General features: G+C 43.5%; 3 protein-coding genes across 3 annotated transcripts in view; 1 reads left to right on the top strand and 2 right to left on the bottom strand.

Moving 5' to 3' along the window:
• The window catches only part of SAMC1 (S-adenosylmethionine carrier 1), a 124045-nt gene that overhangs the window by 68511 nt on the left and 39622 nt on the right, over window positions 1–15912 (top strand). The window lies entirely within an intron of this gene.
• LOC148013689 (uncharacterized) lies at window positions 6644–11705 on the bottom strand. Its single transcript, XM_087668675.1, has 2 exons — window positions 10661–11705; window positions 6644–6735 (listed from the first exon to the last, which is right to left on the bottom strand). The coding sequence occupies exons 1-2, from the start codon at window positions 11604–11606 to the stop codon at window positions 6644–6646; spliced, it is 1038 nt and encodes a 345-aa protein (XP_087524801.1). The 5' UTR covers window positions 11607–11705.
• Window positions 11836–12800, bottom strand: LOC148013688 (uncharacterized). Its single transcript, XM_087668674.1, has 2 exons — window positions 11893–12800; window positions 11836–11845 (listed from the first exon to the last, which is right to left on the bottom strand). The coding sequence occupies exons 1-2, from the start codon at window positions 12798–12800 to the stop codon at window positions 11836–11838; spliced, it is 918 nt and encodes a 305-aa protein (XP_087524800.1).

Raw genomic sequence — 15912 nt, 5'->3', positions numbered from 1 at the left:
TGTTGCTATTGCTAGCATTAACAAACATGCTTCAAATAAAATTCCTGAAGAAATATGCCACGAGGATGTGAAATTTTTAGATGTTCTAATCTTGTTGATAACATTTGATTAAGGTACTAATCAAATGTAGCATGTGATGCACATGGCTGTTATTTCATGGTAACAGGCCAAGGATCAAATGGATGCAGTGGGTGTCAAAGGCAAAAGTCGCAATAAGTTATGTTTGATAGGTACTACGTGGTACTAATGTTAGTGGTGACATTAGAGACTAGGCATTAATTAATTAATTAATGCTAGTCTAAGAGTTAATAACTGTTGAGAGATACTTGGAATACAAATTGGCCTAGCCAATTTAATTATTGGTTGGTGAAATTAAATTTTTGAGCACTAGAATAATTACTAAATTAAATTTCAAAATTAATATTCTAAAAATTAATTTTATAACATGGATAATGCTAGAAAATGGGATTAGAAGGTTGCCACTTGGCAAAACTTACCAATGTAAGTGGAAAAAATGTTTATAGGGACTGATGGAAGTCTATTCTAGCCATTGTGAGAGAGGAGGTTGTTAGAGACCAATGAGAGGTTGCTAATGTGATTTGCAGCCACTAGGGATCAGTCCTACAGCATGTGACGGTAGTTTGGCTCCCTTTGGAAGCAGGTGACAATAGCCCAAGGTCTTTCTAGTGTAGATGATAGCATATAGGAGGGGGCAGCAATCTTTTTGGTGGTCCTAAGCTATAGATGATAGCTTCCATGGTTGTTTGAGTAGGGCAGCAATAACTTTTCAGTGTTTTACGCAATGAAACTCTGAAATATGTTTCTCTCTATAGCATTCTCTCTCATCCCCCAACCATCTCTTAAGTTATCTCAGAGATTTCAATCAATCTCTACTATAAACCCTAATTTACAGCAGAAATTGAGGTTTTGATAGCCACCTCAGGATGCATGCTCAGAATTAAGAGCCTAGGACTTGAATTCAAGCAGCTGAAATTAAGGAATTTAGGGAGATTCGAGAGGCCAGCTAACCAATATGGAATTTGGGGTTGAATTTGTCTTTCAAGGAGTAGGGTGAAGGCTAATCCCCAAGCAAACCAAGGGGCAAATTGGTTTGGAGGCTTGCTGGTTAGTTTTAATAGCAAGAGGCACTTGGATTAGCGGAGGAGATTAGAGGATCTTGGTTGTACTTCCTTTTTTTTTGCAAATAAAGTGTAGCTAATTATATTACTTTAAAAAAAAAAACCTGAGTAGAAGGAAGTGCTCATGCTCAACGGACTAGTTGGAGCTAATCAAAGTCACAGATATATCAAGTATTCAAGCCTCTTAGGGCGGTCTAGGGGGGATGGGGGTAAGAAGCCATGGAGGGGGGATGTATCGCCATCTGGAGCTACTTGCTTGCATTACGAAAAACAAGTCCTGGCAGCCCCAAGTGCGCATGAAATGACATTGAAGCTCTTGAGGAGCCCTGGACTTGCCCTGTACCACTTGATTTCATCGGCCGTAGAGGGAGTGGATAATGGAGGTCCAGAGCTCTGCTAAGGTCATCTGTACTAAAAGTCTCTCTCTGCTGAAAGTCTCATGACACCACACCTTCTAGATATGTCAACCAATAAGACTCCCTAAGATCTCCTATACCTTAGAGCGGTCAGCTGTGGGCTTCAATACCTGGCGAATGGGAAGAGCCTCCAAACCGACCATTGCACACGACCCTCCCTCGATAATGAATATCGTGTCTTGCATCTTGGTCTCATACAGAAGGTGCTGCCGGCCCTGGTTGATTGCCTGCCAATAGAAAGCTCCCCATGAGATACATCCAAGACTGTGTGCTATACGACGAAGGATGCAGCATGTGTAATATTTCCGCTTAAAAATATTATTGAACTTGACTCCCCGCACGCCGCGTAAAACCTGTGCAAGGTTATCTCCCACATTGTAATTATTGGCAGCTTAATCCGTACCCCGCACGCGCAAAAATGAGGCCTCCGCATTGTCAAATCGAGGCCGGAGTTGAAGACCGTAAAAGCCGTGGGGAAACACCCTTTTTGAAGGGGCAATTGGATAAATTTAAGTCAAAATTTTTTAATAATTATCCCTTCCCCCAGTCGATGCATGGCTGGAGGAGAGGGAGTGTAGGGAGGAATGGCCTAAGGTGGAGTCGTGTGTGGGAGCATGAGGAGAGAGGGGCATGCTTAAGCCACGTGGTGGCTACCATCTCCCCTCCCTAAAGCTATAAGAACCCCCCCTGCGGTCAAGTGGAGGAGAGAGAAGAAGGGAACGACTTTGCTGCTGCCGTCGCCTGTCCACCTGCGCTGCGCCGTGGAGAGAAGAGGGAGGGGAAGGAGGCTGTCGTGCTGGAGGTATGATCAGTGAGAGAAACGGAGGCTGGGGTACTGCACGATCAGAGGAGAGGACGAAATCTGCCGCTGCCGTCGTCATCCTGCCACCACACACCGTACTGCAGGCCGTAGAAATCGCCGCCCAGGATAGTCCGCCGTTACCGCCGCCTTGGGGCGCCATAGTTCGTTAGGCCGCCGCCATCCCACCGTCATTACCACCATAAGCTTTCCTTTCCCCCGTCGTTAATCTTCCATCACCCCCTCCCTCTTCCACATCGACTCTGTTCAAAGTCAAAAGCTCTTTAGAAGCTTCTTGGAAGCTTCTAAAGGATAAGGCCCATAAGCCTTGTTCTACGTGTCTCCCCCGGTTTTAAAACCGGGTTCGTAAAGCCCCAATTCTTGCGCAAGGGAGAAAGTAGGTGGGCTTGGAGGCCGTTTTGCCAAAGCGGAGGAAATTCGAAGATCGAGCAAGAGATCGCGGGGTTCAAGTCATCAACGATGGCTCCCAAGAAGACGCAAGGCGCACGCGTGGAAGCCTCGGATCCAAATTTGCACGTGGACATCACCGCAAGTCCTCATAACCAGGTTCTTGGAGTAAATTCCGCGTTGGGCATGTTTAAAAAAATTCATAGGGAAGCTATGAATATAAATTGCTTAATCATCCTGCGTGCGTAGTCGCATGTTGCCATTTTGATGCATTTCCAAAGTAATGAGTCTAAACACCTATTGCTTAGTGCAAAGGATGAAATTGTTAAGTGCATTTTTCACTGGCCATGGAAAGAATAAGCGTATGTCGCATTTTAGGCAATATCTTCCTTGTAATGATTTGATTCGCATGAGGAAAAGTCGTTAATACCCGTAGGATGTTATCCGAAAAGAAATTGCAGAGTACGAAAATGAATCTATGGACTTGCATGTTGCATATTCGTCATGTGAAAAATTCATTCATCAAGAGTTGCATTTAGGAAAGGTTGCATGGCTTATCAAAGCATGAAATTCTAAAGCTTAGACAAAAGGGTTGTAGGCATGATTCTTTGATGTAAATCCTAGTAGGTCCCACGAAGTTATTCTTCAAATTATCATGCGTTTTGACTTTAGCAAGAAAAGATAGGGTGCGAACCTTGCAACGCATCGCATGTTTACATGTATTGTGACATCTTGCAACTATTTACACCTTTTGAACAAGCTTAGCACCTCTAGGAAAGGCTCGTCCTTGTCACAAGACAAGTAGTTCAACTTAGCTAAATTACTTGTATTATTATAACCGTTAGGGATTCGTATAGACATAGCTAGTCGATATGATAAACACCTCAAGTACTAGCTAGGCTTGGCACGTTAGAAATGCAGCATAGTATCGTACTTGGACGCCAAGTCGAAACCCTCAAACCCAAAGGTCCTACCCACATTCACGGAATGTTTGGGTCAATTGGATGCTCATGCAAACAACGATCTAGGGTTTCTACCCTAAGGATCGTTTGACCTAATGCTAAAACTCGGATTGAGTTTGGAAACCCTAGGACCGAACGTTGTCGGCCTAGTACAATTAGGATTGGGTTGGGTAAGAAGACACCCTAAACCCTGCTTCTTGTCTAAACAAAATTCCTTGTCCAGGAAATGCCGTTCAATGGGTGAAATGATTCCATGGGATAGATGCGACACTTGTGCAACAAGTTACAATGTCGCATGGCCTTGTGGTTTAATCACAAGATAGATTTGCCATTCCTTGGAATGAGGTTGGCAGGTCCTAGCGCAAGTCTAACTTGCAAGAGGATGAGTAGACATCGTGTTACATCACCTTTCTTGGGCTGATTTGCCAAATTAAGAGAAGTTATGTATTTGCCTAGTAAGCAAAGGATCAATCAAGTTAGAGCGACATGGTCGCCAGGATTCACTGTCTATTACTTAAGAAACCTAAGGAGTTGGTTAATTTGGGTTGATATGGTATGACCCTAACTCGAGGACAAAAGGGAAAACAAACAAACCCTTGGGGGATCTTGCCAAGTCGCAATTGATCCCTAATCGAATGCTGGATGCATTCGGAGAGAAGGATTTACTCCTTAGCAGTTGGCCAAATAAACGACCACTGGATTGATTGTGCTTGTAACAGTTTAGGAGCACTGTTTGCATTGTTTGCTCAAGGAAGTAAAAGATGGAAAGTTAATTAATGCTTCAGGTTGAAGGCTTGAAGAGAGAGGCAGCATCAGTTATCCCCGACTATCTGCCTGACCCTAACCAAGGGGGTTGTTAGGCGCGCCTGGAATGTGGACTGAACCCGCCACGAGAGGTCTCTTCGTTGGGCACTACTTGGAGCAGGAGGACGCTTGGGTGCCAGGGGGGGCTTTGGCCGTAAATCCCTTGTCTTACGAGCCCTGCATAAGAGGCCAACGTGACTCGGGATTGGATCTTGAGGCCCGCATACTAGTCTACGGGCAGAATCTTGGATTAGTAATCCCTGTGGATTGCTGGATAGCCTTCGAGCGGATTATGGATTAGCCTACGGGCTAGATTATATGATGTTTTCCAAAGATAAATAAGATCAACTGTTGAAAAGGAACTTGTTTGACACTGTTTTTCTATGTCAAGTGCTAAGATTACGTGAAGGAACCGGTGTCTAACTGGCTAATTAAGGAAGCTGTTTTATGCGTGCCTAACTAAATGTGATAGGTAATTAGACAACTAAAACAACCCCGAGGAAAGTGCGGTGGATGTGGCCATGGGTCCGTCCTACGGATGGGTGGTCTCGGTTGGCCGAGAACTTTTCTCAAATGGAATCGACAACAGGGAACTTTGCTGGAAGGGAATGAACAGCAGGCAACGCTGACCTAGAGTTCAGGTTACTGGAATTCCGATTTATGCTGTTTTAGGGGAACGGAATGGGACTATGCCTTATGGGCAGAGAGGTCAAGCTTTGCATCCCTCTCGTTTCCCATTCTCCTTGAACTAAGTGCAGCATGAATCCGCTTCGACCCTGACGTTTGTTCGTAAAGTAGTTCGCCTGGGGTTCGATGCTAGCCGCCGTTCGAGGAGTTTGACCATTAGGGAAACCCTGATTCAGGTCAGTCCTAAGTGGGGACGGCCGGAATACTTCCGCTATGTGGCAGACTCGGAAGGACCTAGATTGCAAACCCCGTAACACTCCATGGGAGTGCCGGGCGGAGCTTTCTAGACTCTCTTTCCGATGGACTGCTAAGACGTGTCCTACAAGCGAACAGGTGGACACGTTACAGTTGGTATCAGAGCCAATCAACGAAGGATCTCTCTTTATAAGAAAACTTAATAAGAAGAAGTTAAGCAAATGTTGCTGTTAAGAACATTTCATTACCTATCGATGCTGTCTTGCAGAGTCATGAAGCATGGAACAGATTCTTGGTGTTCCAGGTCATGTTTATGACCGCGATGCATGCTTCAGATTATCGACGAAGGCTCGATATGATGAACATCCTAGACCGCATCTACAATCCATCGCCTTTGTATGTGGAACGGAGATGGACATGTGATTCAGGAATCTATTACATAGTTGCCCACCGATTTGTGTACCTTCGAACCAACCTAAAGAGAATCAAGTGGTTGGAGGACCTGAAGATCGTGAAGCTGTTCATCTTTGTTGAGCTTACGTAAACGCAACCATACATGTCGGAGGTCGGAGGGCTAAGCACTCGAGTAATCCTTGCCAACAGAATTAAGGTGTTGGGACGTCATGGGAAGAACGGATATCAAAGGAAAATATACCCTAATCTTCCAATGACCTATCGATTCCTGAAGATCCATGACCCCAATCCATACTATTACATAGTTCCCGTAGCTGAATGCAACATCTTATTCTCCTCGAATTAATGTATCAGCTTGTTCTTGTCACCGGCCTGTTCACTGGAAAGGGCGGTAGTGTTCTTGTCACCGGCCTGTTCACTGGAAAGGGCGGTAGTGTACAACCAAAATATATAAATGCTTTCACCCAATTCACAGTCGCCCACTTTACCTGAACTTAAAGACACAGAATCAAGAAGAAATGCAGGAAGCTAGAATGCTCCTGTTGCGACACAGACACCCTGTTGGCCCCTAAGTCAGGCACCCCTTGCGGTATTTCTTTATTCATTAACAAAGAGATAATCCCACAATAACCTGCCTACAAGCTGTCCCTGTACAAAGTGGAGAAGGAAACACAGTTCCAACCCGATTTCGACACCATAACGGCAGTACAACTTGACCCGGTCATTATCCCTACTCAATTGGTGCCTCCATACACCTAAACACACTCAATGAAGTGCTTGGTAAGAAATTCAGCACGCTGCATTTTCTGGTTTTTGTCTTTAAACTGCTCCAAAATACATGTATAGTGTCCCTGGAGCTTCCTTGAAGCTTCTGGAGCAAATAGACACCAAAAATGTCCAAAAACCCAAACCTGCAAAAATATACAGCAGGCTGTAATTTCCTGTTTTGGGCCCTGTTTTACCTGCCAATCACTTGTGTGCGTAGCCAGCAGGCTCCCGCACCTTATGGGCCACTTGCCCTTTGAATCCTGCGAGATTTCACGCGAGAAATCTCAGGAAAACAGGGTTTTCCACACAAGTATCTGCTTGGGAATGCAATTAGCAAACCCTGTATCTGTTCAAGAGGCTCTTGCCTCGGCAATTATACATAAACCCACAACACTGTACATGATCCATCTGATCAGCCCACAACACTGTCCATAATCCATCTGCTCAAATAAGGAGAGAGTGACCTAGGAGGAGCAAGCTCAACCTCTGTACATGAGTCAGAGATGAAGAAGTACCCTCCATAGCTGATGTATTTGCAGCAATCTGCCCTCAGCCCCATGAGTTCCATGCTCCAATCTGCCCGTCATGCGTTGAAACTCGTTTTTGTGCTGCTCTCTCTCTCTCTTTTGGGAATTTATGCCCAAATTGTGACACATGGCATACATGTAACAATTTTCCTGTTTAAACCTTTCGGTCTAAAATTCTCTATGATTAGTGCAAAATTTGACCTCGGCACAGACCAGAGAATTAATCCTCGTGCAAAAACGAAGATAATGACGCGAACAGATTCTGGGATCCAAAAATAGTAACTCCCTAAATTTTAGGAGTTGCTTCCATTGCATCCCCACTAGTCTTCTGACCATCTTTGCAGACTATGGCTACATCCAAATTTGCAATGTAGCTCAACTGAAAGTGAATTTCCACTGATGACCTCACATGGACTAATCTCTTGAAAATTTGTCCATCTTCACTTTGAACTAGTCTCTTCCAGGCTAGTTCTTCAACACACTTATCCATATACACTTTCACAAGTCTCTTCTAGGCTTGTCAATCTACAGTGCCATCAGTCTCTTCCAGACTTGTATTGGACCTTAACTGTCAAGTCTTGACTCATTGGACATTCCTGTCCGCTTCACATACTGGCCATGCAACTCAGGCGTTTAGATTTCAAGAGGGATCCTTCCAAAAAGAAAAACCAAATAAAGTAGTATTAAAGAAATTAGCAAAAAGGTAATAGTTGTCACAGTCTTGTGTCATACCTCCCTCTCGAAATCGCAAACGTCCGCGTTTGCATGAATGTCATACATGCTTGCAGCTAACCTAGTGAACTTACACTTGGTAGCACATGTACAACACATACATGCTATCAATCAACATTTTGTACTGAACACACTGTTAACACATGTATGTTCTAACTGTGAAACATGGCAGACTATCATCATGTGACTCCACATTACTGTTTCCAGATATAGTGGCCGGTACACCACAATGATATCCCCATAGTGGTAGATTCTCATTTTATGACTCCACATCACCTTGACTAGAGATCTAGTGGCCGGTACATCAAAATGATATCCCCACTAAGTCAATTCACAGAATACATGCCCGATCGAGTAACCATTGTTACAACATATATTCAATTCAATAGAAGTAAAAACTGTATTCTTGCAAGCAATACTTACTTCTTTGGCACTGAGAAAACCATATGGACACAATAAGTGTTAACCTGTACAAAATCTGTTTTGTACATAATTTCTTTCTTGAGCAATTGTCACTTTGACAATCTATTTCAGCTTAGAGATACAAGGGGTCAAGGTAGGTTGCAAGCGAAATGCTTCAAGGTAAAGTTCCAACATATTAGGTGACTCTGCAAGTTCATCTTCGTCCATCCACTTAGCATCTATAGCTGGATAGTTCTTGAACTTAACTATTACCTTCTAGCAACCTTGCCTTTCACTTTCCTTTCCTTGTGTGCCAGTACCTGTTCTGGAACAAGAATTTCATCAAGTTCCTCAACTTCGGGCTGTTCCTCAGCTGGTATATCTTCTGGCACATCACCCAGATAGGGTCTAAGAAGACTTACATGGAAAGCATTATGAATCTTCCAATTGTCATGAAATTTCAGCCTATAGCTGACATCACTAATCTTCTCTGTTACTTGAAAAGGCCCATAGTATCGCATACTAAGCTTAGTGAAAAGACTTTCCTTGCCTTTTCGCTTCTTTAAGCGTGCCTTTTACCCAATCACCAAGTGAAAATAATAATTCACGATGGTGATGATCAACAGCTTTCTTTTGCTTTGCGTGAGTCCTTTCAAGGGCATGCTTAACTTTCTGATACATTTCATCCATACTCTGCACATACTGATCTGCCTGAAAGATCTTATCCTTTGTATGCAAAATGGGAGGAACCTTTTTACCACCTTCAACAATTTCAAAAGGGGCTTTGCCTGTTGACGAATGCACAATATTATTGTATGCATACTCAACCAAAGGCAAATACTGCTCCCACTTTGACTTGTGCTCTGACACATAGCACTTAAGCAGATCCAAGACAGTAGAATTTGCCTCTTCTGATTGTCCATCAGTCTGTGGATGAAATGACGATGAGAACTTAAGCGTTGTGCCCATGTTCTCAAATATGCCTCTCCAGAATAGACTTGTCATCTGTGGATCACGGTCACTGACAATAGACTGTGGCATACCATGATACTTGAAGACATTGCACACAAACAAACGTGCCATCTGATCTGGTTTTATCTTCTTCCTGACAGGAATGAAATGAGCCTGTTTGCTAAACCTGCAAATAATAGTCCATATCCCATCATTTCCTGTTTGTGTCCTTGGAAGATCAAAGATAAAATCCATAGCTATGCTTTCCCATGGTTTATCTGGAATAGGCAATGGCTGTAAAAGCCTTGGTGCTTTTTGCCTGTCAAACTTGACCTTCTGGCAAATCAAACATTGTCGCACAAAAGCATCCACGTCTCTTCTCAAAGTAGGCCAATAAAAGAATGTCTCCACTGCTTTGACTGTTGCATCAATACCATGATGCCCTGCATACGGTGGAGAATGACTCTCTGTCATAACTTTCCGTCTCAATGGCATAGTCACACATAGTCTACCATGCATCAACATGAAACCATCCTTGAGAAGATAATGCTCATGATGTTGTCCATTGACAAGCTGATCAAAGATCCTTGCAAAATCTTCATCATCAGCATACTGTTCCTTCATATCATCAAGCTCATGATGATAAGGAATTGACACAGCTGAAATTTGTGGCTTCCTTGACAAAGCATCAGCCACAACATTCTTTTTGCCTTCCACATGCACAATCTGAAAATGTTACATTGACAAAAAGTTTGCCAACGCATATGCTTTTCTGACAACTTAGTCTGAGTTAAGAAATAACGCAATGTCTAATGATCTGTTTGGACAACAAAATCTGCCCCAAGTAGGTAGTGTTTTCAACTAGAAAGCGCAAGAATCACAGCCAGCAATTCTTTCTCATAGACCTGCATAGTCTTCTCTGGCCCTCACAAGATTCTGCTTTCATAAGCCACTACCCGGCCATCTTGCATTAGCACTGCACCAATGCTATTGCCACAGGCATCACACTGGACAACAAATGACTTCCTAAGATCTGGCAGAATGATCACTGGACTAGAAGTCATCTTTTCTTTAAGAAGATTAAAAGCTGAAATCTCTTTCTGTGTCCACTGGAAAGAGACTCCTTTCTTCTGTAAAGCATGCAAAGGTGAAGCAATCTCTGCAAAATTGCCAATGAACCTCCTGTAGTAAGAACACAAACCCAAGAAGCTTCTAACATCATGGACAGTCTTCAAATCTGGCCATGTTCTAATTGCTTCAACCTTAGCAAGATCCATTCGGACACCATCCTTTGACACTATGTGCCCCAGGAATTGGATTTCTTCCAAGAAGAACTCACTCTTCTTGCCATTGATAAGCAACCTATTACTGGGAAGCTCATCAAAGACTGCTTTCAAGTGTTCTCTATGCTCCTGTTCATTCTTTGAAAAGACAATCATGTCATCAAAGAATGTACCAACAAACTGCCTGTATGGACGAAAAATCCTGTCCATCATTCGATTAAACGTAGCAGGGGCATTAGTAAGTCCAAATGGCATTACCAAGAACTCATAGAGACCAAACGTAGTCCTAAATGCAGTCTTATGCACATCCTCTCGCTTAATCCTGATCTGATGGTATCCACTCTTCAAATCTATCTTGCTGAAAATTGACGCTCCTTCCAAACGGTCAAGGATGTCGTCAATTCTTGGAATGGGGAACCTGTTCTTGATGGTACTCTTGTTCAACGCACGATAATCTATGCACATGCGCCAAGAGCCATCCTTCTTTTGCACTAAGAGCACTGGTGAGCAAAAGGGAGATGAACTTGGCTGAATCAGCCCTTTTTCTAATAGCTCATTCACCTGGCTCAATATCTCTTTCTGTTGGGCTGCACTAACCCTATACGGAGGTCTATTTGGTGGGCTACTGCCTGGCACCAAATCTATCGCATGATCCTCAGACCTCTCTGGTGGCAATTGTGATGGTAATGAGTCAGAAAAACAATCACTGAACTGAGACAAGAAAGCAAACCTGTCTCTATCTAACATAGAGAAATTTGACTCATCATTATCCTTGACATCACGTGCAAAAATCAAGTACGCAGAAAGATGATTCTTTATTACAGATGTAATGGTAGAAGCCGATACAACACGTATAGACTCTCCTTTAAGCTTCACATCAAGCACATGAGTCTTTCCCCTATGTTCCAAAGTCAGTGTCTTGTTAAAGGCATCCAACACACCATGCTTTCTGAACATCCATGGCATTCCCAACAAGACATTACAACCTTCAAGTGGCATGATATAAAATTCTTCTGCATCAACATAAGACTGTATATGAAGACGCAGCTTTCCAAGAATGGGTGTCACAGACTCTGAGTGGCCAAGACATGCCAACCCTGCCTCTGCTGTGTAGCCCATCTCATCTGCTCTGATGCCCAAAGTAGAAGCCAACTCTGGTGAGATAAAGTTTGCCTTAGCTCCAGGATCAAAGAAAATGAGTACATGTTGATCCCTATCTTTACCCCAAGCTCTGCAAAGCTCATTAGCATCCGAGTGTGGCTTGTCTCCTAGCATATCTGGCACTAAACCTGCTGAAGGTTTGGGCTTCTTTCCTTTCCTGTCCTCTTTATTATCATCAGCTGGTCTCTTATTCTTGTCTGGACAATAAGACGCAATATGACCAGTCTGCCCACAGATAAAGCACTTCCTCTCAGCCATTAAAGCCTTTTTCTCTTCAAGAGACTTGCGCACAAAAGGCTTCTTCTGGTCCTTTGACTGCTGTCCAAAGAACTTGGCTGGCTTCTTCTTGAACTGCCAAGGTTTACTTGTGCATTGAGAAATCTGAGAAACCTGTTTACCAAATGGCTTCTTTGCTGAAAATTTCTCAGATTTGTCTTGTTTAATGCTGCCCCCAAAACCACTTGACTGTCCCAGCAATAATGCATTTCCTGTGCTGGCATTCTCAATTAATTGAGTCAAAGTGGTAACCTTTGTCTTTGTACAATAATTCCGGAGTTCCTTGGGCAGCCCGCAGCAGTATTTCTCTATCTGCTCGGTCAATGGCACAACCCTGTAAGAAGTGACTGGAAGCAAAGCCTCCCAAAACTTCTTGTTATAATCTTCCAGATCCTTGCATTTAGATGCATCCAAATTGTGCCAAGCTGACATAACATCGATCTCAAATTCATTGGTCAACCAAGCAGAAGCAAATACTTGCTTAAAGTAAGTCCAAGTGGCAGGAGCCTGTCCTTGCATCAACAGTGTACTCCACCACTGACTAGAATTGTCCTTAAGAAAGGTGGTAGCTTTCCGGACCTTAGAAGGATCTGTAAAGTTCCCTCCTACAAATGCGGCATCAAATTGCTGTAAGAAAGAGAGAGCCTTAGTCCTATCTTCAAATCCTCGAAAGATGTCAAACTGTACGGCTGCACCACCTTCCTTGTATGGCTTTGGCTTCTCATGAGCCATCAAAGGGTCCGTAGGATATGCCTGTAACATAGGAACACTAACAGGTGGCATGGAAGTTGCCGGACCACTGACTACAGGGCTTGTAGACACAATACTTGCTTGCTGATTTTGATAACCAGCCATACCAAAAGAGCCTTGTGGCATGCCAAAACTGCCCTGAACTCCCTGAAATCCAGCCTGCATGCCTATATTGCCATACATGGGGTTTGGCATAAAACCCTGTGTACCCCCAAACACTGTTCCTGGTACATAAATCTGGTTTCCAGGCACATAACCAGCCATACTCTGAAATACAGATCCACCTCCAAAGTACCCAGGATGTACGGAGGTCAGTGGGAAAACCTGTGGTAAAGCCTGAAAACTGCTTCCCTGTCCATTTAAGCCAACATTTGGCTGCTGTAAAGTGGCGAGCTGAACTAGCAATGCCTGTGTAACTAGCGTTTCCGCCACCTGTTCCTGGACATTCGGAACCAATCTTGGAGTCTTCATTGACTCTGCAAGCTGCCTTGGTGTTTCCATTGAATTTGCAGCATGCTTACCCTTATCCTGGACCTCTACTGGATCTGAAATCTTTGCAGATTGCCCAACTTGCTGTAAAGGAAGGGAGGGTTGCCAAAAATGCCAAAAACCTTGGATTCTGCATCACTTGAGTAAACATGCTCACAGCAGCAACTAACTGAGTCTTGAAAATGTCTTCATCCATAGAAGAAGCCGTAAGAACTTGTGGCTCAACCATAACAGGAGGAGTAACAAACTGTGGAGGTCTAGAAGACTCTCCCACCTCATGAACAACAGGGATCTCCTGTGATGAAGATGCTTCCTCTCTGGTGTCTTCCTTTCTATCAGTCATAATGCACAATTCTGTGTCTACACCCAAATAGACCCTGGCTCACTCTTTAGGGAAAAAGTGATTCATATCCCGGCAATGGAACCATGTAACCGGCCTGTTCACTGGAAAGGGCGGTAGTGTACAACCAAAATATATAAATGCTTTCACCCAATTCACAGTCGCCCACTTTACCTGATCTTAAAGACACAGAATCAAGAAGAAATGTAGGAAGCTAGAATGCTCCTGTTGCGACACAGACACCCTGTTGGCCCCTAAGTCAGGCGCCCCTTGTAGTATTTCTTTATTCATTAACAAAGGGATAATCCCATAATAACCTGCCTACAAGCTGTCCTTGTACAAAGTGGAGAAGGAAACACAGTTCCAACCCGATTTCGACACCATAACGGCAGTACAACTTGACCTGGTCATTATCCCTACTCAATTGGTGCCTCCATACACCTAAACACACTCAATGAAGTGCCTGGTAAGAAATTCAGCACGCTGCATTTTTCTGGTTTTTGTCTTTAAACTGCTCCAAAATACATGTGTAGTGTCCCTGGAGCTTAAAGCTTCTGGAGCAAATAGACACCAAAAATGTCCAAAAATCCAAACCTGCAAAAATATACAGCAGGCTGTAATTTCCTGTTTTGGGCCCTGTTTTACCTGCCAATCACTTGTGTGTGTAGCCAGCGGACTCCCGCACCTTATGGGCCACTTGCCCTTTGAATACTGCGAGATTTCACGCGAGAAATCTCAGGAAAACAGGGTTTTCCACACAAGTATCTGCTTGGGAATGCAATTAGCAAACCCTGTACCTATTCAAGAGGCTCTTGCCTCGGCAATTATACATAAACCCACAACACTGTACATGATCCATCTGATCAGCCCACAACACTGTACATAATCCATCTGCTCAGATAAGGAGAGAGTGACCTAGGAGGAGCAAGCTCAACCTCTGTACATGAGTCAGAGATGAAGAAGTACCCTCCATAGCTGATGTATTTGCAGCAATCTGCCCTCAGCCCCATGAGTTCCATGCTCCAATCTGCCCCTCATGCATTGAAACTTGTTTTTGTGCTGCTCCCTCTCTCTCTCTTTTGGGAATTTATGCCCAAATTGTGACACATGGCATACATGTAACAATTTTCCTGTTTAAACCTTTCGGTCTAAAATTCTCTATGATCAGTGCAAAATTTGACCTCGGCACAACCAGAGAATTAATCCTCGTGCAAAAACGAAGATAATGACGTGAACAGATTCTGGGGTCCAAAAATAGTAACTCCCTAAATTTTAGGAGCTGCTTCCATTGCATCAACACTAGTCTCCTGACCATCTTTGCAGACTATGGCTACATCCAAATTTGCAATGTAGCTCAACTGAAAGTGAATTTCCACTGATGACCTCACATGGACTAATCTCTTGGAGATTTGTCCATCTTCACTTTGAACTAGTCTCTTCCAGGCTAGTTCTTCAACACACTTATCCATATACACTTTCACAAGTCTCTTCCAGGCTTGTCAATCTACAGTGCCATCAGTCTCTTCCAGAGTTGTATTGGACCTTAACTGTCCAGTCTTGACTCACTAGACATTCCTGTCCGTTTCACATACTGGCCATGCAACTCAAGCGTTTAGATTTCAAGAGGGATCCTTCCAAAAAGAAAAACCAAATAAAGTAGTAATAAAGAAATCAGCAAAAAGGTAATAGTTGTCACAGTCTTGTGACAGTTCTACCATCCGAAGAAATATTGTACTCCGAAAGGGCTATGCCCATATGAATGAAATAAGACTTCTTTTTATCAATGATTGTCTTGACTATGAATATTGATAAAGAAGTAAAGTGATTTGGTTACTTGGCTAAAAGCTGAAGTGGACATGTAATGTAATGTGGAATTCTTGCTGGGAGGAAAGTCGATTTTGGCCAGATTCAGGGTCATGAACCTAGGTATCCATGAGTGTTTGCTCGGAATGGATTGGCTTAAACCCAATGATGCCCACATTCATTGTGGAAAGGGTCAAGTTTCCTTTTGAAACTCTGAAGGGGAATTGGTCACAGCTCAAGGAGAGGCTGGAAAGCCGAAAATTCAATCGGCCAAAGCATCTCGGATAATAAAGGGAGTTAGAAAGGGGCTACCTGTCTACTTGATTAAGCTTAATAAGCTGGATCAGAATCAGGAGTCTAGTGAAGAACCTTCATGGCTAAAGGAGTACGCAGACGTATTTCGTGAAGAGCTGACAGAACTTCCGCCTCAAAGGGAAGTTGATCATGAGATCAAGCTAGTGCCGGGAGCTGCACCAATTGCAAAGAGGCCTTATAGAATGTCCATCCCGGAAGTGATTGAGCTGATGGAGCAACTCAAGCAACTGTTAGATCAGGGCTACATTCGTCCCAGCAGTTTGCCATGGGGAGCTCCAGTGCTGTTTCAGA

This window comes from Lygodium microphyllum, chromosome 26 (assembly GCF_053477565.2).
Source record: "Lygodium microphyllum isolate KBCC chromosome 26, Lygodium_microphyllum_v1.1.10, whole genome shotgun sequence".
Classification (NCBI taxonomy): domain Eukaryota; kingdom Viridiplantae; phylum Streptophyta; class Polypodiopsida; order Schizaeales; family Lygodiaceae; genus Lygodium; species Lygodium microphyllum.
This window is presented reverse-complemented; position numbering and strand designations above follow the sequence as displayed.